This window comes from Aedes aegypti, chromosome 3, assembly GCF_002204515.2.
Source record: "Aedes aegypti strain LVP_AGWG chromosome 3, AaegL5.0 Primary Assembly, whole genome shotgun sequence".
Classification (NCBI taxonomy): Eukaryota; Metazoa; Arthropoda; class Insecta; order Diptera; family Culicidae; genus Aedes; species Aedes aegypti.
In genome coordinates this window covers 36,951,143-36,979,053 of record NC_035109.1, presented here as the reverse complement: position 1 = coordinate 36,979,053, position 27,911 = coordinate 36,951,143, and the positions used below count along the sequence as shown (strand labels likewise).

Below are 27,911 nucleotides of genomic sequence, written 5' to 3'. Positions count from 1 at the left end.
GAAATCCGTGTACAGGTTGCCAACTGGTGAGCTCGTTTTATGCTTATGATAACACATTTTTATCGTGGTAACGATAAACGTGTTATTCTCAAACAAACTATGAATGGTTCGTCCTTTCTAGTGACGATATAAATTCCAATTCCTGTTTCATATGCAGTCAATTCTCGCTTACTCGATATTCCGTCCTAAGTAACATTACCCGAGGAGGAAAGGATAACTCGCAATAATTTATGCATACCATATTCTGGTATCATACCATAATTAGGTATTGTTCAGTTGTCAATACCTCATTTTGGTACTATAATGGTATTTGAAAAATGTTTAAAACAATTAAAAATACTTCATATTGGTATACGATAGGCAGGCTTGATAGAAAATTTTGATGGAATTTTACTCTGAACACAACATTGTGTTTTGTGCTGCATATTTCTCGCTCATTTTTCGTTGTCTCTCTGCTTAGCATTTTTTCACTCCCTCGCAAAGAAGCAAAAGCAACACGCTGCTCTAGAGTATTTCACCGCACTCTAATGATGTTGAGGAGCATTATCAAGTCTGACGATAGGTATTGGGGACTGCTGGAGGTATTGAACTATTATTGAAAAAATTCACTTTTATGTGAAAATTCATCACTTTTTATTTAGGTATAACACTACCTGATCTAATTATCAGCTTGTTTTTTGTAGAATATGCAGAAAATATTATTTGAGGTATTTTACCTCTTATGCAGGGCTCATGCATACCTCATTCAGGTTGTAAGTATTGGAAATTATCTGGTATGGAATACCTCAATTTGGTATTCAGTAGTTATTTTCTTCTGCTCGGGTAGTAGCTGAACAATAGTTTATTAAACTGAAATTAGGTTAAGAGTGGTTTTTAAGCGAAAAAAAAAAATGTTGTAGATTTATTTCAACAAAAATCTTGTATTTTATCTGAGTCTCTCGCATCTTTTGTAAAATGCACGAACACATTCGTCGAATAATTATATTAGTGGTGATTATTGCTGAGTCATGTCACAATTTTGAAATAATGAAAATCAGCTGGTAGTGCACTGACGCATCTGAAAAGCAGCAACATGCTTTCTGCATGTCAGTGCATAAAGTGCTTCTTTTCCGGGTCAATATGAACTATGAGACTACAGAAATGAATGACGGGCTACTTAGCCTTTAAATAACACTGGAGACCGTGTTATTTTCCCTATCTTTTGTTTCGCTCTAAAATTTTCATCAAAACTTTGCAGAAGCAAATCTCGAGTTTTAGTTATCCGATGTAGCTGAAAATTTAATGGGTTGTGCACGACGTATACAGTATTATATAATATATTTTCCACATCGATACATGGAGAGATTTGCTTCTTGAAATGGATAAAGTGATTATAATGACGTTCCATGCGGCTACAAACATTTCAAATGTTTTAACGAAGGATTCGTACATTGGGGTGCAACATTCGTTCCCAATACGAAACAAACGAGTTTCGATTACAAAATGCTTGGTACAATGTAACAATTGTTCGTTGTTGAATTGGAGATAGAATTTTATTATGAAGTTTGATACCTACATGTTATATAACTGTCTTTCCAGAAAATAATGAATAGTTTCGTAGTTCAAACGAACACTTATTTTTAATTAATCTTGACGAAATGTTTACCTTTGAATGAACTTCCGGATTAAAAAGCTGTAATAAGTTTCTCGCTATGACAACTAGAAGCGCTACAATAATAAAACAGGGTTAAATTACAAGTGGAACGGACTTCCCAACTTTGAGTTGATGGAGGAAATTATAACACAATTAAAACAAAAGCAGTAATGCACTGGTCGGGTTTATGTTACAAATACTTCAACTGAAAAAAAAAACCAAATGGCATTTGCTAGAACCTGCGACGGACCAAAAAAATGTTTTCCTATGCTTCCATTCTTCCATCATTATAGCACGCCTTTCCTTACGCCTGATACATAGGCAGTCTTCTAACCAAACAGCAAGCCTCTCTGCTTCCCGCATGAACTTGCGTAGACGCAGTGGTATATACGGTCTACTGTGGGATCCAATTTAATGCATCATCAATTCATCCCCCTTCCCCTCAATGATCAGCATTCTGACGTGGCAGGAGCCATTATCACCTACAAGTAGAAGATCGTTAGCACTTATACACCGAGGGTGTCTTTTAGTCCCAAGCAGTCATCTGGTTGGTTCTTTGTGTAAGCGCAGCTGAACTGGCAATACTGGAGTAGCAACCACGAGCGGCGAATCAAGCTCAAGCTCCTGAAATTAAACGTCCTAAGAGTGAAAAATCGAGTTGGTTTAGAGCGAAACGTGTAGAATTTCGGCTGCGAAACACGCAGGATTGATAAAATAAGTTTGTTTATTTTTCTGACTTGAGTCTGTTTGAATAAGTTCTCGACCATTGTCTTTCGAATGAACCAGAACCCATCCCGACCAGAACCACATAACAAAATTATAACACCATCCTATCAGCAACAGTTAAAAATAACAGAAGTTGATATAATTTTGTTATCAAGATGGCTTTGTTCTCAACTTGTTATGTTTTCAGTAACACATTTATAACAATATTTGTTATATTTTTGACATCGCATTTATAAGTTTGTTGCAAATAACATCCGATATCACGAACAGTGACATAATTTGCTATAATATTGTTATTTTGTAACATCATTGCACAACATTCTGTAATAATTTTGATACAATTATAATAGGATTTGTTATATTTTAGTTTTGTTTCGTGCTAATTTTGTTAGAATTTTTGTTATTTTAACTACTAACGGTACATGTTTTATAACAACTGGTGATATAAAAAAATCATATCAGAAGAACATATTCTGTTATAATCTTGTTTCTTCCGTCTGGTCGGGATACTTTTGCATGAGAGTGTTGATGAAAATAGAATGATGTATGTATGTCACGATTTGGCTTGAGAACGGGTCATCGAGTTTGTACAATTACCTCTCTGTTTTGTTTGTTAAGGCTTCCGACGTGTTTGTAAGATCGCTGGAAATATACCATCGAATTGCCGGACGCTTCGAAAGCCGCACACCTTGATCTATTTTAATGATTAATGTAATGATAATGTACAGATACAAAGCAATAAACAGTATAAAAGAAGTGTACCACGTCGACAGCTTGTAAAATTTACCATATTATGTGTTAAACTGAAATGATTAAATGCCTGCGTCCGAATCACGAAGCAGGAATCTCAGTTGCTTCAAAAGCCGGACATCACATTGCATATGGAGTAAGCCTTTTTTTAATTGAAAATTATTGAAAATAAGTTTTTGTGTACCCTGAATAATGCTCTTACAATATGACGAGTTTAATTCCAGAGCTTAACCGGAGGCAGCAATAAGAGAGAGTTGCTGAATGTTTGCTCATCGTCCACATTTGTTTTTCATGCTTAATTATAAATGTAACTAAAGCTTTAACGAACAATTGGTGAAAGTACCATCGATATAATGTGCACACAATTAGTAATTGCAATTCAATTTGAATGAAGGAATTTCAAAATTTTTAAATATAATAGATAGAAATGTCCGGAATACGAAACCAATGTGTCCGAAATTTAAATAAGCTGTAAGATTCTGTCCGGATTTTGAAGCACGAGTCATCATTAAATTTCTAATATTTTAGTGGCTTTTACTTAATTTATAATGATGTTCTGTTCATTATACCAAATAAGAACCGATAAACGTTATACAAATACAAAATGGATTGAGTTTATATGAATCTGTTGATAATATTTAAGTTTGAAATCACGCTACTTCTTAGGTGTCTTTATTTTGAAAAGAAAAAAATAGGAACGCAAAATTAACAGGAACACATCGAGATACGGAGATATCGAGATAAGGAGGATATCGAGATGTGGATGAGAAATTGTATGCAGAATGAAGGGACCTAAGAAATCATCGACATAGGGAGAGATATCAAGATATAGAACATCGAGATGTGGAGAGTCGACTGTAGTCATTTTGAACGATTTTTTTCACGGCCTACTATGCCGGGGCCAAAGGTTGCCGGGAAAACTAGTATTGCTGTGTGCATTTGAAATGGAAATATCAAATGCGAGAACACCAAACGCGGTAAGATTTTTCACTAGAAATGCGGCGTCAAAGATAGATTTTCATTGTTAGGGCGGCGGTGATTTATGTAATCGTTGCTAGGTGTCCTTTGATTGTTTTGTGTTACCGCATTTGGAGGACGTTTAGTAACGATTTGCATCTCGAATGCAAACAGCAATATAACTAGTAACATTATCAAATTATAAAATTTTCTGCTTGATTGAATGATCACTCCACGAATAACAATAAAATTTTGCTATAAATATTGGGATTATATCATTGAACTAATTTAACTCTATAGCTAACAATAAGTCTAACATGTAAACAAAAATGCCAAAAATGGAATCAGTATTCCACAATTGGCAAATAATCAAATAACCACTTTGAACCATATTTTAGGTTTTGTCCAACTTTGTATGGTAGCCCGCCACTGTGCGATGGTATGGGCTTTTCTGGTGAACGGTGCCTGAACGGCTTGCTTGGTGACGTCACCAAGACACACCGTACTAAAGCGGACAAACAACCGCCGTGCGACGGAATTCGTAGCGGTCTTTTCTCGAAGGGGAAGGGGCAGATTCAAATTTTGGAGATCGAATGTCAACCGCTGAAGTGGTTTTTGATTGAAGAATCTTTGTGTGCAGGGTCAGATTCTACCACCGTGGATAAATTCGTAGTCGAACGGCAAGGCGAACAGGTTTCATTTCAGCGATTGAACGTCTGAGTCTGTTGATTCAATTCTATACAGAGTCCACACACGAGTTCCCAGTGATAAACTGGAATTCCCTCCTGTAGAATGTATTGCACCTTTCTACGACGCGGGGTGATGCATTGCTGCTTGTGACTTTTGTGTGACGTCAGCAAATGTGACAATTGCGTGACGGAAGTCAGGCACCAAGATCCATCTCAATTGGTTGGGGTGCGTCATCTGCGCGGGAGAGAGCTTTCGTGTGTACATTGGCTTACCGGGAGAAGGTGTTAATTTCCGAGTCAAGTTGACGGATTACATCTAGCGGAGCTTACACACAGGTCTGCTGAGCGAAGTGTTTACTTTAGGTGGAAGAGCAAATTTAGTTTTATAATTGACTGTGACACTTTGCACACCGGTTTGAGAGTGTAAACTGGTTGTTTGATTAAAATATTGCCAATGCGTGTCCGTGTGCTTAAAATATTTTGGCAAAAATTCTTAGCAGACATAAATGTACCAAGAAAGCATTTCAAATATGTAAAAATAAACTCTCAGTTCGACCATCTTCAGATTGAAAGTCAAGTGGCTTGTTGGCTTATTGAAGAACTCGAAGGCATGTCTTCTACTAGGAAACCACAAGTCATGGGGCTATGACTTAACAAGTCTCTTGATAATGTGGTAAACTAGAATTCCTAGATACTTACAGCCCATTTTTCAGGTGACCCCTATTTCATGGTGTGATGCGACTTCAAGCCTACCGTGCCTAGGAATGAATTGTTGGGAGGGTCTAAATAGAATCTTTCCACAATCGGAACCTGTGAAGTAGCAGGTTGCGCTCCACAGTATTGTGCCCTTCCTGCGCCACCTGGAGCAATGATGCACATGACCTTGTGTTGCTCCGAGATAATCGGCTGCCCTTCTTCAGTCTTAATCCTGAGGCTATATTTCATAGGAATCATAAAGTTGTTGCAATTTATTATAAATGTTCATCTTTATGGTTCCGCATTACGCGTTTACACAGTGTATTTTTGTGCTTTTTCGCCATTGGCGACATTCAATAGATACCGATCTGGGTTTTTATCTACTATTATTTTTTATGCTGAGATTGCAAAAAGCTTAATCCTGCCTAGTTTGGGTAGTGGCAATGTATAGAACAGTTCAGATCAATCTTCAGCATAACAGAACAGCAATCTCAATCTTTGTAGACTCAAAATGGTGCATCCCAATTAGTGTCAGCACTTGATCTCGGTAACCTTGAAGTTCCAGCTTTTGCTACACTGAATTAAGAGCTAACAACCAGAGATGTATGTGCTGTCACAATTGCTGTTTTTGTTGGTGACCTGAACAAGACATAATTCTATTGTTCGGTATATTTACCACACGATGAACCATTCCCAACGAATGATTTCAAACTAGTACACTGCGTAACAAAAGGACGTCCGCTGATTGTGGGCAGTGATGCCAATGCTCATCACATCATCTGAGATCTGCTTGCCTCCAGTTTCTCGATCGCCCACACTACCAAGATCCTGCTTCACTTGATCAAACCATCTAGCTTGGTGCGCTCCTCTTCGTCTTATATTGGCCGGATTCGGCTTATATGGTCCGGCATTCTCACAACGTGCCCCGCCTATCGTACCCTTCCAGCTTTGACGATGTTCTGGATACTAGGTTCACCGTAGAGTTGTGCAAGCTCGTGGTTCATTCTTCTCCTCCATACGCCATTCTCACATTCTCCACCAAAGATCGTCCTAAGCACACGTCGCTCAAAAACTCCTAGCGCTTGCAGGTTCTCTTCGAGTAATGTGCACATCTCATGCCTGTAGGGGAGCGTCTTTTTCATTGTACACTTAGTATGGTGGTGAAGTTTACCAGACCGCAGGGTCTTGTGGAGTCCGTAGTAGGCACGATTTCCGGCAATTGAAGATCGTGCCCCGCATGTTGAAGCCCGCCTAGGGTTGTCGCAAAATCTCAATTAATCGATTAGTTCATAATAACAATAATGTCGATTATCGATAACGATTAATCGACTAGTAATAATCGATCAATCGGAATAATCGACATTTTTTATGTGGAAAGAAGTTTTAACTGCAATAGGCATCACTATTATCAATGATTTATTGCCAAGTAGCACTCATTTTACCGAAATTAAATTGAACAACAATTTTAAAAACTGCTCTCAATAAATAAGTCCTTGCAAATACAGATGTACTTGCACAATAAAATTCCACTCAAATAATAAGTGCAAAACCAATTTTCAAATCATGAGGTTTTATTTAGTAAATCCTTGATGTTTTCCAATTTCATTCAAACTAAGACGATTTTCAGCAAATTACGGATAAATTAATTTAACCTAATTTAACCTAAATTTATACCGTGTAATAATTGATCGGTTATGCAGCGTTATTCCTTCTTCTATTTTACCATTATTTCAATAATGAAAACTACTGAACTTCTACTAGAACTGACCCATTGATGCAGAACGTATACAAACCCGGAGTTTTGTAGGAGACCCGCTCACATACCAATTCATGACAAGGGCTTGATTATCTTGAAAAAAGGAACTTTGAATCAGGAATCAAAATATTAGATACAAACAAGAAACAAAACCGGAATTAAACTTAAACTTTTTTTTATAGAATGTTTTGATGAGTTTCTCGTGGATTGTTTCAGGAAACCATTGAGCACTCGAACGCTATTATCTTCATAAATTTCCAAAGATACTCTGAAAATTCTTCTTATAAATTATCTCAGGATTTTATCCAGATATTTTCTACTCCGAATTTTCCAGTTGTTACTCTAGTAAATCTTTCAAAGATTCCTACAGGAGTTTCCCTCGGATTTCATTTAGGATTAAGAACGATATCCTGAGATATTTTCGAAACAAAATTTCCATGCTTTTCAAATTTTCATCTAGGTACTGGCCTATATAATGAAATAGCTTTACTTACTGAACATCTTTGCCGAAGACGCTATCTTTCAAAGTGGACAGGTTCCTGAAAACAAAAGTTTCATGCCCACTAGTGCCGCCTGGTGGGGGAATTCCTACTCTGGATGTTCCCTGCATTTAAGCCCATGGTCACCTGAACTACTTTGTCGAAGACGGTTTCTCTGTATTTGATATAGATCACGAGGTGTATCATTAAAATTTTGAAGTATTCCAATACTAATATCTTTAGCAATATTAGAAATTCTTCCGTATCGACAGAACTAGTGAGTGTGCTTCAAAAGACAAAGAGAATTAGCTTCTTAAGAAAATCCATCCATGTACATCTATATAAATAAAAATGGAATGGTGTTTGTATGTCATGAAATGGCTTGAAAATGGGCTATCGGATTTTGAAAATTATTCCATAGTTATGTTCCTGAAGTGTTCCGACGTGTTTGTGTATATAAAAAGCAAAGGATATTTAACGGTAAAGTTAAGAAAACAGGAGTGAACGGAACATCCATTTTGCACGGGGCGTTTCATGGCGTTTTTCAACAGCCTACTTGATGGCAAGACGAAGTTTGCCAGGACTACTAGTTTCACATAATTATTTTGTATGTTTAATGTCTTATAAAGTTTCGCTATTTATTTCCACATACAATATTTGTAGAAATTTCATTCAGTCTGAATTCGGGTAGCTGGAGTTGACCAATAAAATCGTTAGATATTTGGATTGACAGCCTAATAGTTCTGTGAAAGCAACTAGGAAATATCTTATGAAGTAGTGATTAAGAAGTTAATTTTCCTGACAATTCTGAAGGAATTTGAACCCTTGAAGATTTTTAGTAATAAAACATTACGGAAAGCCTTCGGAAAAATCTGCAGGGCAATTTTATAAAAAATGTCCTGGTAAACGTAATTTAATCCTAAAAGATTGTTTCAAAGGTTTTCAAAGAAATATCAGGAAGAACATTTAGGGAAATTGGGAGTAAATCTATCAAAGAATTCTTGAAAGAGAACCAGGAGCTTTCCCCCTTATGCTTAGAGAGTAAATTGCCAAAGACTTTGATACGCTCTAGAAATCCATTTGAATTGATTTTCATTATTTTCGCTTCAATGAAAATATTTGTGACTCTCTAATGGAACACTTAATCGTATTTTTAGGTTTGACCATTCAGGACACAAGGGCACCTGAATTCTATTTCAGAAGGAAACGATTTATCATCACTAAAACTTAAGTTTTGCTTCTTTGATATGATGGTAATTGTTTGAGTGAGAAAAAAAGAGAAAATAACAAGGCGTTACTTAATATCACATAAATATCATTCGACGGATAGAAATACATGTTTTTCAAATTCAGAAGTCAAAAGTCGCAAAAATGTCGTCAATATGAACGCAACTGAAATGGGCTCTAAAAATTCCTCCTGAGATTGCTCCAAAAATTACTCCAGTAATAACATCAAGAATTTCACCAGATATTACTTCCATAAGAGGTCCTTCTAAAAATTTTATCAGCGTAACCAGGGACAGTTCCAGAATAACGCCAAGAACTCCACTAACGATTCTTCATGGAATTCCAGGTTCTCCACTACAAATTCTACCAAGAAGTGCATCAGGAATTTCATAAAGGATTTCACACAGAATTTTACCTTTGTTCATGCTTCCGACGATTTCGCTAAAACTTCTATTTTAAATTTTATCCCAGGGTTCTTCAGGATTTTTCCTAGAGATTTCCCCCGGAATTTCTCCTGAAATTCCTTAAAAATTCACCTGAAAATTAGAACTTATGAAGGATTCCTTCAGGAAATTCTCTATAAATGTTAATGAGATTCTTCCAGTAAAACATTAAAGGATTCCTCCTGAAATCCCTCCCTCTCTGGCCTGCACGAATTCTTCAAAAGTTCCAGAGTATCCTTCAGAAATTCTCACATGTAGTTCTCGAGGAATTTCTCAATGTATTTTTCCAGTTATTTCTTCTGGAAGTATTCAAAAGCAATCATTCATGTTGTTTTTCTATTCATTCCACAGAATTTCAGGATTTTCCCACGAATTCCTCCAAAAATTCTTACAGGAATTCAAAATATGCCTACAACGTGTTCATAATATTTTTTCCGGTAATATCTCTTAGCATTATTTATGGACTTCCTTCTTAAATTTCTTCAGGGAAGACTGTAGGTCTTCAGCTCGAAATTCCCCCATGGAGTTCTTTAAAAATTCTTCTAGAAATCACTCAAAAAATATCTCATTTGATATATGAGAAAAATTCTGGAGTAATTTCTGTAGAAAATTAAGGATGGTTCATCATTATTAGTGACAGTATAAACTTTTTTCCTCTTTTATATTTGTTTTAGATACACACCTCTTCTTCTATGTATGTGTCACGATATTATTAAAAATGACTTTTGAATAATTAGACACTCAAAAATGTCGACGCACTCATAGATAACTATTTAAACTGAGGTTAGAACGTGGTCGATGCTGTTATTGACATTACTAAGTTTGGAGTTCCCGAAAATGTACATTAAAGATAGTATAGGGTAGAAGCACCGGTTTTGGCCATACGCCAGTTGTAGTCATAGTGTCTTATACACCATTCTACATAACCAATCAGCATGAAACCTTTTGTGTTCAGTAGATCATATTCCCAGGGGGCCCAGATAGCCGTCGCGGTAAACGCGCAGCTATTCAGCAAGACCAAGCTGAGGGTCGTGGGTTCGAATCCCACCGGTCGAGGATCTTTTCGGGTTGGAAATTTTCTCGACTTCCCAGGGCATAAAGTATCTTCGTACCTGCCACACGATATAAGCATGCAAAAATGGTCATTGGCATAGTAAGCTCTCAGTTAATAACTGTGGAAGTGCTCATAAGAACACTAAGCTGAGTAGCAGGCTCTGTTCCAGTGGGGACGTAACGCTAGAAATATGAAGAAGAAGATCATATTCACATGACAGAGTTTCCCTCGTGCGTTAAAATACACTCAAATAAAGATTTAAAAAAAAAAAAAAAAAAAAAAAAAAACATGACAGAGCCAAGTATATTCAAAACATAAAAATAAAACTCATTTTCCTTATAAGCTGTATTCCAATACATCTAATTTGGCCAGGGTACCGATGTTAAATCTCTGGCCGAAACTGGTTCCGATGGCCTATATATGCCAACGAAATATTCAAAGCAAAAAAATGGTTTTAGCTCAGTTTTGATATTTACATACATAAAATAGGTTGAAAGCTTGCATTTGACATATTTGTATTAAGTATAAATTCAGTTTCCCATAAATATTATGTTTGTTGACATTTTATCTTAGGCTGGCCAAAACCGGTGCTTTAACCCTACTACTCTCAAGATGTATCTGTTCGTTCCCTACGAATTGTACGGTAATCAATGCTCATGTTCATAAAATTCAAGCCATACAAGCGTAAGAAATTTTGCGTATTGTGTGAACCAGTTTCTTCTGAAATAAGAGTTTGTGCCTTTGTGTCCAGAACAAGGATGGAAAAATCGTCTCTAGCGACAAACAACACGGTATTCGAACGGTCTAAGAGGGCCGTTGCTCTTGCAGCAGCATGCTTTGAAAACCTCACCACGCGCGCATTGTGCCGACATAAGGAGCATCCGATGCAATGTTTATCGTAGGACAAAGAGTTTATCGGATGTTGATACAAGTAGCGATCAACTTCAATCATGGCGCATTCGCGCTATTATTTTTCGTTAAAACCATGCCCGAATAATTTTGGAATCACAAACAATATATCCGAAGGGAAATCAATGGATAATAATGGAACAATCCTCAGAAAAATAAAACTATGGCTCGCGAATACTTAATCGCTAGCCCACACGCAGAACGATGCATTATTCGCGGAGCGTAGTTTGTTGTGATATCTTAACGACAAAAGGTTAATCGTTGTTGCTATGATCGCACGATAAAGAACAACCGCGATGCATCGTGGATTTTGTCAGGATCACTAGATTTCCATCCTTGGTCCAGAATGGTCTTCTAAACTATTCAGGGCTCCATTCTAAGCCTCATATCTGTTTATCCCAGACAACCAGAAATCGCATGAAAGTTCACGTTACAACTCGTTTATTCTTACTAATTACATCAAACCCACAAAACACCGTGGACAAACTCGTCAGATTGATGAGTTTCCTCGCATAAAACACTTCTTTTCTGAGTTAATTTGTACATTTTGTTTCGTCTCGTACACTCGCACAAAGTAAGTCGAATCAATCCGTAGCAGCTGTCAAATCAACATTTGTTATCATAACTAAAGTCGCAAAAGATCACAGGTTAGTTCGGTAGAATATTTATTCACTCGCATTGCATGTTATCATTCAACACATAATATATGCACGCATATCGCCTCCACTTTTGTATGTAGAAGGCCTTTTCGCGACATTTTATGAGTGAAATTTTGCACATACAAAGCCTCCAGGTGATTTCGTTATACGTACATTTTGGTTGTCTGGGATTGAAGCGAGAAAAAAAGAATGAAATTCAATTTAAATAAATAGATTTTCATTGACCGTTTTTAAAAAAGAAAGGAAAAGTCATGTCATTTTAGGTCCTCATCTAATTTCTCTACAAAATTATAGATTGGTTAAATTGAAAAATTGTCCAATCTATAATTTGAATCTACTAAATTCAATTGGTCAAAATTAACCTCAATGTACAAAACTAAAATTCTAAGAGAATTTTAAGACATTTCTTTTATACATTCTTTCAAAAATGTGGGAGAACCTCAGAAGGTACTTTGGGGTGAACCTCGAAGAAGACGCTGGAAATTTCGGTTGGAATCTTTCCAAAAGTGAATAAAAATACATGGCTAAAACAATGTTGTGAATTTAAGTTTATTTTCATGCAACAAAATAAACATAAATGTCAACGAGCAATCTCTTGTTTTTCAATCGATTGCTTTTTAAATATACACGATCATGTAAAATTCAATCATCTTTTGTTAAAAAATTAAACATTATGTTGTAATTATAGATGACTCTGGTTTATGTTTAGCACATTACAAAGAAATATAAACATTTTTATCTGTGTAGTTTAGCAAAACATTTCAAGCTCCTTTCTGTGGAGTGCAAAACATAGGAACGAAAATGTAATTTTTTTTAGCGTGGTAAAGGGAGCATTAACATGTTTAACGGTTTTAAGTCTTGTAATTATTCTCAGAAATCCACCTAGGGCATTGTTAGAACTTACCAAAAATAGCCTCGAGTTTTGTTTGGGACAGTTACTTGCTTAGAATGTCATCACGGTTAAGAAACACCGCTGGCGGTTGAGGAAAACTGCTTTCAATTATTCCTTATTAACATTAAATTTATAATTGTTGTTGAAGGTTCTCAATGATTTCAGCAAAAAAGATCCACGAATATCATAAACAGTAGCAATAAAATAATATTGCTTTCAACGAAATTCGTAAAACCCATTTGTTTTTAAGACGAATATTACAACGCTTGAAATCAACTAAGTAACTTTGTCAACGAAAAATATAGAAGTTGCGAGTGAATGACGAATGATTAGGTTAATGAAGATGCAAACGTCTCACTTCCAGAAAAGACAAAAAGCTCATCTGCAGAGGGCCGTATGGTGAATGAACGATATAAAATTTCACCAACGATCTTGAAAAATTATTATTTTAGAGAAGAGAATCAAAACGAGTAACTGTAAAGATCTATAAGCATATTTCGTGGTTTACGAATTGCAAGCGCGATATTTTACGCACAAAACAGAGTGTTATAAAGACATCACAGTTGCTTGGATTGGACAGTTCTTGCTATAATTGACAAATATTCGAAGCCAATTAATCGATTATCTCGATTATTGAGCGAGACAGGTATCGATGGAAAATTAATTGATTAGTGAGTAAATTAATCGATTAATCGAAATAATCGATTAATTTGCGACAACCCTAAGCCCGCTCGTTTCATAACACCTTCTAGCGCAATATTGAACAAGAGGCAGGAAAGACCATCGCCTTGTCGAAGTCCTTTGCGAGTTACAAATGGGATCGATAACGCACCCGATATTTTAACACAACACTGTCCATCGTTGCCTTGATCAGTCTAGTCAGTTTCCTGGGAAAACCATTCTCGTCCATAATCTTCCATAGCTCTTCGCGGTCGCCTTGAAATTGATGAATGGTGCGTAGGGATTTGATATTCGCGACAATTTTGGAGGATCTGCTGCAACATAAATATTTTGTCTGTCGATTTACAAGTGGTTAGAGTCCACGGCTACAAAGCAGAGCCGCCTTGCTGAAGATGTCTGGATTCGATTCCCGGTTGGTCCAGAATCTTTTTTTAATGGATATTTCTCTGACTTCCCTGGTTATAGAATATCATCATGCCTGTCACAGGATATACGAATACGAAAATGGCTACTTTGGCAATGGAAGCTCTCAGTTAATGACAGTGGAAGGGCTCATTGAACATTAAGCTGAGAAGCAGGCTATGTCCCAATGAGGACGTAATGCCAAGAAGAAGAAGATCTTGATACGTGAGAACTATGAATGTATCCGTGCGTGTTGGGCTCGTGAACTGCGGAATGTCGGTGTTGAAGCTATCCAGGAAATACGCTGGCCAAAAACCGGAGAACGTGAATTCCATCGCCAACACTTCATTCAAGTACCACATCTACTACAACGGCGACGACAGGGCAGAACGTGGAGATAGTTTCGTAGTGATTGGGAAGCAGATGAAGTGAGTTATTCAGTGGAAACCGGTAAGCGACCAAATGTGATCGTTTAGAATGAAGGGCAAGTGCTTGAACTACAGCCTGATCAGCATATATGCGCCCCGATGACATGGAGGATGAGTTCTTTAAGAGCCTAGGCCTACAGAGAGTGACCGAAACAAGATGTCAATATAGTCATCGGCGACGCAAATGCACATATCGGGAAATAAGACTTCTTCCGACCCGTCATTGGAATGGAAAGCCTCCATTCTGTTACCAATGATAATGGCCTGTGGGGTCCTATCCACGAAGCTGTGTGTTGAGCCCAATTCAACTCGATCACGCTCACCAATACCACTATCAGGAAGAGCTAACACCAATCTTTCTGATAGTGTCAGTTTGCGTGGGCGGGCTGAAAAGTGCTCAACAGCAACGTTTCCGAAAAAAAGCTCAAGACCTCTTGGGCCCTTTTCAAATGTTTGTCCAGAACTGTGGTAAATTCTGGTCACAGTTCCCAAGCCTGGTCAGGTCTACTGAAAAGGGTGCTGTACTTCTGTGCCCCTGAAGGTAGGCTAATTTCAAGCACATAATTTCTGGAATCTACTATAATGTGGCCACTATATCAAGGAATTTAAAGAAAAATGCATCAGTGTAAAACCTTTTGAGAAACGATTGAATTGGATAACCATGTTTCCTGCATTTGATTAACCCTACAAAAGACCATTTACGGATCCTAGGGATGCCTTCAATTCACTATAAAGTGGTCAATTTGTATCTTAACATCTATACCAAGCCTATGGGAACACATTTTAGTGAACTACTGTATTTGATCTCTATTTTTTGAATACTTAAATGGTTTATTACCCAACAAATCCACAGCCGGTTCTTCAGGGCATTAAGTCCGAATGGGCACATCTGGTACACTCTAAACAGTGCAAGCCTCTTCATTTATAATGTTGAATATCAGATCTCAATGATTTATGCAAATTGAAATGAAATCCATTGCAACCAAATAAAGATAATTTGACGTGTCCCAAAAATAGCCCTTTTTTACCCGACCTGACCCAGTGACCCACCGGAATATCTCCGGCCACAAAAACGTTCCCGAGATCCTTTGACCACTTTTAGAATCTGGTTATGTGAGTCAGTATACTGACAAACAAAAAAATATTGAATCCGTTAAGTATTCGCTGAGCGGTGAGGGTTTCAGAATTTTTGTTTTCACTCAGGCCTATACGGTTTAATGGAATCTATGTTGAAACCTTTATATCGAGTGTATAACGATGTTAATATTTAACATTAAACTTTATTCTCACTTATGTCTAGGTAATACAGAGCCATGTTACATTACATCTATAAAGCAAGTGTACCTAGTTATGGACATAGAGTGTCCAATTTCGATTGTTCCTTAATTTTAAAAAATAGTTTAGGTATAGTTTTGCAGTAATTCATTACATAGTTTAAATCCTCTGAATTATTCACGTTTCCGAAAGCACGCCAAATGACTGAATGTTCAAATATAGGTAACCCTCACTGTACTTTCAAAATTATATAATTGTTATCAGAACTTCACTTCTCCGACTTGGCAGGCTCTTCAACATTCTGTTCATCTTCTGATTTTTCCGAATCTTCATCATGGTGACAGCCCTTTCCATGACCGTCAGCGTCACCTTCGGTTTCGTCGCCCCCGCTTTCATCCTCAGATGTTTCCTTTTCATCTTCCGCTTCTTCTTCTTCCTCTTCCGGTTTCTCCGATCCTCCTTCCGGTGCGCCTTCGGTGGGTTCGGGCTCTTTGGCACTTCGTTCAATACGTCCCTGCTCAAAGGTCGGCGCTGAAAAATGCAATAGTCACTTTTGTGCACTGATAATGATCAATTGACATGAGAAATCGTCACCTGCAGTTGTAAACTCCAAAAGGCAAATAACGGCCAAAGTAATCAGAACTGCAACAGCTTTCATTTTGAATCGTTTAAATTTTTCTCAAAAACAAGCACTTGTTCTAAGCAGAACTATTCTAGAGCGAAAGATCTGCGCAACTGATACTGAACCGTATCGCTTAGGGTATTTTTATACCACTCCAATCGCCGGATCCCAGAGAGCATCAAAACAGCGCGAAATTGTCTAATTTCCGTTGAAAAACAGCCTCCACGCGATGCAGCATTGTTTGCGTATTAACGTTTGAGAAAAGTGCGCCATTCCGTCGACTCCAGCATTATCTCTTGGGCCGTCGATAGACACAACTAGCGCCAGATCCAACCAGCACGAGCCAAACTTTTTTAATCTCAGCCTCAATCATTTCCCCGCTTGTAACTATAGGCCATAGCGCATTTCCAGCTCAAAACTGCAAATACGAAAGGCATTTTCGGACAAACTTCTGAAATGTAAATAAAACTTTACGCGTGTGTTATACTTCCTACCATAAAAATGCTCAATTTCCTAGATATTGTTTTAAAAAATCTGTCAAAAAAACGGAAATTTAAAATTTGAAAGTTTGTATTTGATTATAATGATGTCTACGCGATTAGCGTTTCGAGCTGGAAGTGCTCCTTATCAACTCGTTTCCAATGCTTCTTTCCATTCTCCCCACAGATGTACGCCATCACCTGGCATACGAATCTGGTGCAGCGACTGGGCGAATTGGAGGTGCTGATCCTGCTGGTATCCTGCATCTGCCACGATCTGGACCATCCCGGTTACAACAACATCTACCAAATCAACGCCAGGACCGAGCTCGCATTGAGGTAAGCACTCACTCACTCTCCTTCCGAAAGTACCTACCGAAATTCTACACCGGATCGACCAGGCCGAGATGCCAAAAGATCAAAGGCTGAAAAGGGGATTGTTTGATTTATTTTTTCGTTACTTTCGCATCGTTAGCAAGTGCGGGAATTCGCATTCTACGCAGTGTCGATGACCATGGGCGAAGTTGGAGTTTCCATCAGGGAGAGAAAACGCCCTCAAAGGCATTATCAATGAATTCTTCACGAAATTGCCTATCTATTTTTGTGTTATTATTGTAGTTTTATGCGTACAACATAATGAAGATCTTAAACCCTTATCGAAAATGAGAATAAAAATAGAATTTCCTCATAAGGAAGCAGGTCCCGCTAACGGGTTTGTGATCTCGTTGACTGGCGATTTTTTCCCGTTATGAATCAGAGGAAATCTTTATTGAGCATTGTACTAGCATTTTTTTTCATGTGTAACTTAATAACTTCAAAATATCTGCAGGCATTTAAGGAAAAGTTCTTTGAAGGTTTCCTCCGAATAATCTGTCAAGCTTTTCTCAAGATTGCCTGTAGAATATTTTTTCAGTAATTATTGCAGATATTTTTTAAGAAACTGGGGGCTCTTCTGGAATAAAAAAAAGTATTACTTTTTAAAACACATACAATACCTTCACGAACAGTTCATGCCAATGTATTTCAATATTTTTTTTTTCAAGGATTTCACTAAGTATCTATCTAAGAATATATTTAATATACAGTATCGGACATATAAAATGCACCAAAGCCGTTTTCCCATACAAAATGGTCAACTTCAGAGAGTTATATCTCCGCCAATTCTCAACCGATTTTTCTCATTTTTTCTGTGACGATCTACAAATTACCTCAATTTTCGATAACTATTGAAAAAATTGTGTGTAAACTATTGGTTTAAAAGTTATAGATAGGTTGAATTTTGACATAAAAAATGCACCAAGACGAAAAGTAGTGTATCAGACAAACTATGCGTAGTATCCTTTCGGTGTCTTCAGCACATTTGGTCCTTATCACGCAATGAACAAAAGCGCTGAAGACATCAAGATGCTACGACGCGCAGTTTTTCTGCTACAACACTTTGTGTCTTGGTGCATTTTTTATGTCAAAATTCAACCTATCTGTAACTTTTAAATCGATAGTTTTTACACTACTTTTACAATAGTTTTCGAAAATTGAGGAAATTTGTAGTTCGTCACAGAAAAAAATGAGAAAAATCGGTTGAGAAACGGCGGAGATATAGCTCTCTGAAGTTGACCATTTTGTATGGGAAAACGGCTTTGGTGCATTTTATACGTCCGATACTGTAATAATTTCGTAGAGAAATACTCAACGAATAACAGTTGAATTTCCTGTAGAGATTATTTCAGGGGCATTGTCTAGTTTTTTTTCGCGAAATCAGTATAAATTCTTCTTCCAGATTATCTTTCAAAATTATTAAAATTTGAGATCTCCAGCAATTGCTTCTGATAATTTCTCTGTTCAGTTTTAAACTTGAATTTCGAATTACATAATGAGGCATTTCTATGGTATAAGGCATCTAAGTATTTATCAAAATCTCTACCAAGGATATGTCTGAGAACTTCAAGAAGTGATCGGTTTTAAGTTAAGTACATTAAAAAATCAACTGTTTTTAAGCTTTCCAACGGTATTTCAAGGTAATTTTTCCAAGCAGAAAAAAAAATCATAATTCGAGGTTGGTGGTCTAAGGACTACCGCTTCTGCTTCTTAAGCAGAAGGTCATGGGTTAAATCCCAGGCCTGTCCCTTTCCTCGTACTTTGTAGTTGTACTTTTTATTTGCATCTATCTTTCAACTCTTCATCTGTCACAGTTGACTTTCGTTCATAACATTTGCTGATCTGGATACTAGCATACCTAGTAGCAACCTAAGAAAAGATTTGTCAGGACAAATGAAACCAATTGCTTGTCGAAAAAGACCACTTCTTATAGTAGATAGCCCGGCAGTGTTGCTATTTCATAAATTGAAGTTCTCATCACAAGTTTGAAAATTATTTAAATGACAAAATGCTGAGCCGTTTTATTTAGTTACTTGCGACGTTTTTGTACCAGTGTAAAATCGACTCAAGTAGTGTTTTGTTTTGATTCGTGGTTAAGTCACTTCGTCTCTCCATGCAGCGGAGCGGTTGCGGTTAGGTTGCGAAAGTTGAAAATCTTACTTTCGTCGTTTTGTAAATCCGGAAATTAAACGTTCTAAAAGTGAAAAATCAAGTTGGTTCAGAGCGAAACCTGTAGAATTTTGTCTGCGGAACACGTAGAATCGATAAAGTAAGTTTGTATACTTTTTTGACTTGAGTTTGTTTGAATAAGTTTTCGAGAAATGTTGATGGAGTGCCGTGTACCTTTTAATTCCGCTCCTAAATGCTTATCTTTGATAGATACGCGTATTTCGACTACCACTTGCAGTCTTCTTCAGTGTACGCGTATCTGTCAAAGATAGGCACTCAGGAGCGGAATTAAAAGGTACACGGTATTCCATCTACTTTTAAGTTTCTCTAAAACATACCTAATTGAGAGAAATATAATTTAAATGATGCCAATTTTCTTGACCACTCTCATTTTTCAAAGATTCGTTCAAAAATGAAAAAGCTCAGTAAATTTCTATTGCATCCTTTTATTATCGGCCAATTTTATCCTTTGTTCAGAGATTTCTCCATAGTTTTCCAAAACTGTCCTGTACAATTTTCCCAGGAGTTTCGTCAAGGATTTATTCTAGATTTGTTTTGAGAATACATTATACTGATTCCGCAGCGTAACAAGGTTTTGTTTCAAGCAAAAACAAGCAGCTGTTTGTTTCATTCAAGGTCGCTGAATCTATTGCCGTTTTCAAAAATATTTGGTTTTTTAGATAATAACGGTTAAATATGTATCGATCTAATTCAACTTGCATGCAAGATTGCCTACTTATATGCAGATTTTTGTCCTTAATTTACTTCAAAAATCAGTTTTAAGGTCCTGAAGAACACGTATCAACGAAGTTTGTAGTACTTTCGTGATTGGTGTATTTTGTTTATTTGGAAAAGTATTGTATCTTTCGATATCAAAGAGAAGGCACATTTTGTATGGAGAATGCAATCATTTCCATTTGTATTAAAAATCGATAATACATATATTGTATATTGTGCAATTTTGATCAAACTATTTTTTTTAACTAATTCGTTTATTTGAGGCTCAATCGCGTTTAACGCTTTACGGGGCCGATATTCATTTTTGTATTATTTACAATTTACACTGTAACCTCAATTCACGAACTAGATCGGGGGTGCGTAAATTGAGTTGGTGCGTAAATTTAACCAGTGCGTAAAACGAGGGAGCTCAGTTCGTAAAACGAGGTTTTCCAGTTTGGAGTCCACTTGTATGAAAATAATTTATGTTATTTAAAAAAAAATATGCTCTTTTAGCATCATTAACATATTATCAATACATTGGGTTCTTAATCAGGCTAGAATGCGTGCAAGTTAAGGTCTTCCAAGAACTCTTTGGAGTTTGGGAATATGATTCTACATGAGTTAACGGAGATCAATTTATCATTTCTATGTATAAAAATGTCTCACAATACTGGACTCTAGAAGATTGTTATATTTTAAGAAGCGTTTGTATTGTTAGATCCAAGTTTTGGTAACTAAGTGAGTACAACAGGTGTTCTAGTTCATCCAAAAACTTCCTGGAATATATACCTGCAATTTACTGGCATATTTAGCGATCCTTTGATTTATTTTTGATATGGCACAGGCCCTTATCTATTCATATTAGTAAAATGAGTATTTTTATAATTTGTGCCGATGTCCTAGGTCCTCCAAAGACTCCACTGAATAAAGGCCTTGGGATCTACGACCGAAATAAGAGATTAGAGGTTAGCTTTCAAATACTCCACATGCCCCTAATCTTTCATGTGAGTAAACAGTGTATCGTATTAATTTGTGTGGATATCCTAGGTCCTTCAAGATCTATATCGAATACAGGTCTTAGGATCTACAAGCGTATTCAATTATCAATAGATGCTTTTTTGATATGGCACAGGCCCTTATCTATATGTAGCAGAAAATAAGTATTGTTAGAATTTGTACCAATATCCTAGGTCCTCCAAAGACTTCATATAATATAGGCCTTTGAATCTACAAACGTGATCAATGGTCTATAGGTAGTTTTTTAATATGGCACATTCTCTTAACCATTCATTTAAGTCAACGGAATATATTATTGACTTATACGGATATGTTTGGTCCTTCATTGAATATCGGCCTTGGGATCTACGACCATAATAATTTATTAGAAGATAGTTTTCAAATACTCCAAAGGCTCCTAACCATTCCTGTGGGTAAACGATGTATTTTATTAATATGTGCGGATGTTCTTGGTCCTCTAAGATCTTTATCGAATATGGGCATTAGGATACACAAGCGTAACCAATCATCAATAGAAGTTCTTCAATATTGCTAAGGCCTCTCACTGTTCAATTTGGCAAACGAAGTGTTGTATTGAGTTGTGTCGATATTTTTGTACTTCAGAGGACTCCACGATATATAGGCCTGAGTATCTACAAACTTAAGTAGTTGTACATTGGTGATACTTATTTATAGCATAAAATTTAAACTCTTAAGGCTAAGTTGACCATCATTCATTTTGGTAGCCATGTTGATTTTGTAGATTGCAATTTCAAAATGATAAAACTCAGTCATCTCAAGTAATAATTATTCATAAAAGTATCATACAGAAAGTATGCTGATACATTTTCAGCCATGTCAGTGCAAAACCAAATGATTTTCGTTAATTCGCAATCGTGAGACGGATTGGCCACAATCATCGATGCCCAGTACAAATTTCAATGACGGTCTACTTCTTCTTAATATAAGCAAATGGATCAATGTACTGATCTGTACATTCCTGGAGATTGTAGTTAATTTTTTATTAAATCATAGATATTTTTTTTTTTAATTGCCATTTTCAATATTTAACAGGATATCTATTTTTAGGTGAATGAACACTATTTTGAAATCTCACATTTGTGTCCATCATTTCAATTGTTATTGGAAAGCTCTAGAAAACTTTGTTCTTATACCGTATCAATTCTAGATTGTTTGACCCAATGTCATTCCCTCTATGGAGTACGAGGACCAATTTTCATGTTTTTACTTTTCAAAGTAAACACCAGCGAGCTTCAATTCTTTGTTCAGCGTTTTCAAACACATTACCCTTCAACGTATTCTCATATTTAGCAGAACATTTCAAGTCAAATGGCAAAAATTGTTTAAAAATAAATCAGAACATACGCATATTTAACTTAATCTCACTCCCAATGACGGTGCCTGGTCGAACTCTTGAAGATCTCTGAAGTAATCTTTCGAAAATCTGCAACAGAAACCCTGATGGAATTTTTAAATATATTACCGGAAAAATGTTTCGGCTTTTTGTCTTAAAAAATGTTGCATGTAACAAAAAGCCCTTCAGAATACTCTTCACATTGAAGCTTGTACACAATATTCCATGCAAAAAATTCTTTCGTGTGATATTAAATGAAATGTAATATAGTTTGACGCGTTCTCGTTTTGACGTTAGATGTATATTCAGAATTTTATGAATATACTGCTGTATGACTATTAGGTCTATTATAAGTCGAGATTTTGTTGCAGTAGGCTCATTGAAAAAATATTAAAAATAATCCTAATAAAGAACATTCCAATATTTTTTGAAAGGCTTCTCAAAGTTATCTGTGGTGTATTTGTTGACCATCCAAGTTACCAGCAGCCTTATATTACTGTACGCATGGTTAGGATGGGTGTCAGAAAACTAATCCATGACCATCCAGTGGCTATTAAGAACATATTTTTGAAACTTAACGCATTGTTCTTTTGATATTAAAACTAGTATTTTTGTTGTAATATTGTTGCCCAATGTCACCCTGCATGATTTTATGTGATTTTCTGCCCAACAGATTGAATTGAACAAAATTTGTAGGACATTGTCTTTTTTCATACAATGAAATGAAACATTGCTGAAAAAACTTCAAAGTAGATTTTCTCAAAACTATGCTTTTGTTACTTATTCTTCTTTGATTTGCTTCCCCCTCACTTGTATAAATTCTTAGCTAGCTATTCAAAGAACCCTGGAAAACACTGCAACAATCATGAAGTAATTTCTTCGTGTTTTTGTAGAACATCCTATGAGAAATTGAACGCAGGTTCGGTTCGGTAAACCGTCGAGTGCAGACGTTTTCTGATTTTGCTCCGCGATTGCTACCGGTTGTAGTGATTTTTTTTTATATATACCGGATAATATATAACATATATAAATAAGTACAGTGCATGTGTCTTGTGTGTGTCAGTTTTCATGCATTTGATTGTGATTTGATTAAATTATTGAAATCTTTTCATAAATTTCATACGCGTTGGATGAGGCTGAAAAAGTGAAAAATGCTTTCCCTTCTTTGTCTTGTGCTAGTGTTGCAACGAAATGCCGAACATAATCCGAAAACGGACGCGTGTGTGAGTGATGGTACGCCAATAATAAGTGAATGAACGTCATTCATTAGAGACAGGTCATTCTGGCCATACCTCGACGAGTTGATGCTCATTATGCACTAACACATTTCTATCGTGGGTAGAAGTAAAAGGTGACAAAGTCAGTGTTCCTCACTCCGGGGGGACGCAGCTGCTCTGCTGGTGGGTGTGTGGTAAAAGTTTGTTGTGGGCAATGATGTAAAAGTGATGCGTGCATTTTTAGAACAGCGGGTATGGTCTTATCCACTGGTGTACTAAACTAACTCGGTCGAAGAATTTTGACACTAGAGCGGGTCCAGATCACGTGGGGATCATACGGGAGCGTGCCCCGCTCAAGTGTCACAATTCTCAGACCGAGTGAATTTAGTACACCGGTGGATTAGACCATGGGATAGTGAGCGTGTAGTGCATTTTGGTTGTATTAAAAATGTGGTAGTGATAGCAATGATATGGTCTAATCCACCGATGTACTAAATTCACTCGGTCTGAGAATTGTGACACTTGAGCGGGGCACGCTCCCGTATGATCGCCACGTGATCTGGACCCGCTCTAGTGTCAAAATTCTTCGACCGAGTCAGTTTAGTACATCAGTGGATAAGACCATGCAGCAAAAAGCACCCTACTGAGGGTCAATACTCAGTATGTGTGGATTCATGTGTACTGTGGGCGGAGTAATGCAGTTTATCGTGTTTTGTGTAAAGCGATAGAATTGGGGGTACGACAATATATTGTTATTGTGAATTTTTCTGGAAAAGAATTGCTAGAGGACTGGAAGGGCAGGCGCGATTTGCAGTTGCTGTTTAATGAAAAAAAAATGTGTAGTGTGAATGAAATTTTGAGCAAATTCGCAAGCAAAGTGTTAGTTGTGCGTGAGATTGGAGTATCAACTATTAGAAGATAGTAAAGATAAGCCTCATTAGGAAACATTAATGAGAAATGCCATTTAATTTCGAAGTCGTAGCAAATACTACGACTTGACTTGAACACTTTGGCTCACTATTGACAAACTGGACAACAGCTTCCAACGGTTCCAGCTAATTTGGTGAGATCTTTCAACTTTCTACCACATTTATTTTATTCATAATACATAAACTGATTTATTGATTATATTTCTAATATATGCATTTTGGGTTGGGTGGGACCATCAGGGCACCCGATTGAAACGAGATGGATAGAAAGAGTGAAACTGTCAACTTCCTATCGCTAACATTTCGTGGAAAAAGGGCGGGCTCTTCTCCCCATCTATTGGGTCTTTCTGGCAAGCAAGAGCTTGATTGTACGACTGTTTGTGTGAACTTACTTTTGGAAGGAGATTCTTTTTTCCCTGCGGGTTCCGTGTAAGTGTATTTGCTTACGAGTCCGCATTCGTTTTTGGCCCTTCAGACAGGAGTATGATTGAACATAAAGAGTTATACAGTCTTGAACAAATTGTTTTGTTAGAATAGACCATTGCTACCGGTGGATACCTTGCTACAATAGATGGCAGCTCATATCATCATCATCATCAACATCCTATGAGAAATTGAACGAATAATGTAGAATTCGTAGGAATGTAGAATGTGTTCGAAACAATGAAATTCGAAACACTTGCTACAAAAAATCAGAATCAATGGTAGAGTAACTTGCAAGAAATTCAGGGAAAAAATAGGGAGGAATATTTGAAGAAATTTATTTAGGAGATTTTTTGACAAATCCATCGTCAATCGTTCCTGAAGGGATTTGTTTTGAGATGTCTACTGATAGCTGACCAGATCCATGGCAGAATTCAGGTGCATTTTAGAATAGTATTTTTAGGGAGAATTCATACAAGATCCAATGTGGATTCTATATAAACAACAATTTTGAATGATTCTAGGTAAGATCTCCAGTAAAGCTTATTGTGATAAGACTTCAAGAATACCCTAATGATGCCATATTTCATGAAAATAAATGTTGGATACAATATTTATAAACCAGTACATTTGTTTCTGTTAGTCAGAGGGAAGCAACGCCCCTTTTAGCTACGCCCATGTCAATTCTCGTTTAACTGTGGAATCGATGCGCAAATCTCGGCTACCGTTGTGGGGTTCATTCGCGAAGGACCTTTTTGTGGTGTGAAATTTCCAACGCAGCCAGTTTTCCCCCCTACGTTTGCCAATTTGTTTGTGAAAAAGCGACGAAAACGTGATTGATCATCAATAGGTTGCAATTCTTTACAAGATTATGGCACGTGGGTGTGACCGGTGAAAAGGTCCACGTAAACTAAAACCATCCGTCGGTATCAATGTTACCCGTTTGCTCATTATGGTTGAAAAAAAAAACATGAAACGCACGCGTGGTAAATTGAGTCGACTTTGGTGCCCCTTAACGCCCACCACACGAGAGAGGTCAATAAATCTGTACCCCGTTCGTAATTGAATTCATTGGACTGGGTAGAAAGAAATTGGCAATGATATACAAACGATCGGAGGTCAAGAAGGATTGTTAGCTGATGCTGATTAGAAAATTTGAATATTGTCAATTTTTTTTGTCATTGGTGACTTTAATGCCAAACATCGCTCATGGAATAATTCGCAAAGCAATTCCAATGGCAGAATTTTATTTGATGAGTGCTCTTCAGGATATTTCTCAATTTCTGAATACCCTGACAGCCCTACTTACTTTTCCTCTTCTAGAAACCCTTCTACGATTGATTTGGTCTTAATCGACTCTAGTCATCTTTGTAGCCAACTGGTTACTCACGCTGATTTTTATTCTGATCATGTCCCTGTTACATTTCAAATATCCCATAAAGCGATTCTCAATCTTCCCACCTCCACTATTAATTATTTAAGCGCCAGCTGGAATGAAACATATATTGATAGAAATCTTTATGCAAACATTTCTTTGCAAACAAATACAGTCGACCCTCCACATCTCGATGTTCTACATCTCGATATCTCTCCCTATGTCGATAATTTGTTCGGTCCCTTCATTCTGCATAAATGTTCACTCTCCATATATCGATATCCTCCTTATCTCGATATCTCCATATCTCGATGTGAATTTCGTTCCCGATTTTCTCTCCGTATGTCGATACGCCCATTATCAAAGGTTACTGGACTAGATTTTACGGATTCAAATCAATTTGCAAAGACGAAATGACGTCTGTTTGTTTTCAATTTTTGTAGGAACGGAGTGATTTTCAATCTAGTATTCATTAAAAATTTGTTCTATGTCTCGATCTCTCCCTATTTCGATGGTCGCTTCGATATCGAGATGTGGAGAGGCGACTGTAATACTAATAAAGGAATGAAAAAAGCTTCCGACTTTTTGTGCTTTCAAGGGTAAGAATCCGTTAGACAACTTTCATGCTTTTCTTTTTCTATTTCACAAAAAAGTGGTTGAAAATATAAAAAAATCTTTATTTACTTTCATGATCATGTTTAGCTTCCCACAAGTGCCTTAAGGGGGCAGTATCCGTCATTGATTTTGGAATTTTCAAAAGCAGTTTTTTCGTTCAAAATCAAGAAAATTTTCAGGAAAATGTGTTCACTGCATTGTATTCTCCAATTGAAACACAGTGAACATATTTTCATCGAATAATTTTCAGTTTTGAACATAAAAACCGCTTTTGAAGTTTCGATGATGACGATGATTACGATGACGGAGCGTTGAGCGTTAATATCAATTTCATTTTTCATTTCCAACCACTTAGGCTGGCAAACCATTCTTATTACGGATCCAGATTCGATAATTGCCACTCGCAATTATCCTCCACCACATCGGAATTGAGGGCCCATTAATCTTTCGGTCGATTCACGCGTGAACGCTTATACATAAATTTATAACCTCAGCCGCCGGTCAATTCGATACACGACTGCCTTATCACCCGGATGAAATATTGCTCCCTAAATATGGTGTCCACCCGTATCTCCTTCGTCTGTCGATTGACACTCGGATTTTATTGCATTCCATTTGTCATACACGTTATCCAAGCCATCGAACCCGAGACCTCAATAATTCATGCTGTACAGCGCACAGGAAAAACTGCACATCCCGGATCACGGTTTCGTCCAGACCGATATTATCAGGGGAAAAAATTCATATACTTCTACAAATTTTCTATACTCACTTCTCGTTTTCTACGGCTGAATAAGTCTGGGCAAATTTTGAGCATGAGCATGAGCATTGATGACCGTACAATTCGTAGTTGCTACTCGCTGATTATTCTGGTCAATCGAAATTGTACAGGGAACCAACAGATGTAGCTTGGGAGTAGCATACCATCTTCAATGTACATTTTCGAGGACTCTGAAATTA

At 37.0% G+C, this 27,911-nt stretch overlaps 2 protein-coding genes across 7 annotated transcripts in view; one reads left to right on the top strand and one right to left on the bottom strand.

Moving 5' to 3' along the window:
* LOC5572215 (high affinity cGMP-specific 3',5'-cyclic phosphodiesterase 9A) overlaps nucleotides 1–27,911 on the top strand; it is a 781,628-nt gene that overhangs the window by 717,544 nt on the left and 36,173 nt on the right. For all 6 annotated transcript variants that reach the window (XM_021853022.1, XM_021853027.1, XM_021853024.1 and 3 more), the window contains one exon: nucleotides 16,945–17,096. In XM_021853022.1, the coding sequence (XP_021708714.1) occupies nucleotides 16,945–17,096 (152 nt within the window). The remainder of the gene's footprint in view (nucleotides 1–16,944; nucleotides 17,097–27,911) is intronic.
* Nucleotides 15,634–16,418, bottom strand: LOC110679081 (neurofilament light polypeptide-like). The gene is made up of 2 exons (XM_021853030.1): nucleotides 16,251–16,418; nucleotides 15,634–16,187 (listed from the first exon to the last, which is right to left on the bottom strand). Exons 1-2 carry the CDS (start codon nucleotides 16,312–16,314, stop codon nucleotides 15,925–15,927), a joined length of 327 nt encoding a protein of 108 aa, XP_021708722.1. The 5' UTR covers nucleotides 16,315–16,418; the 3' UTR covers nucleotides 15,634–15,924.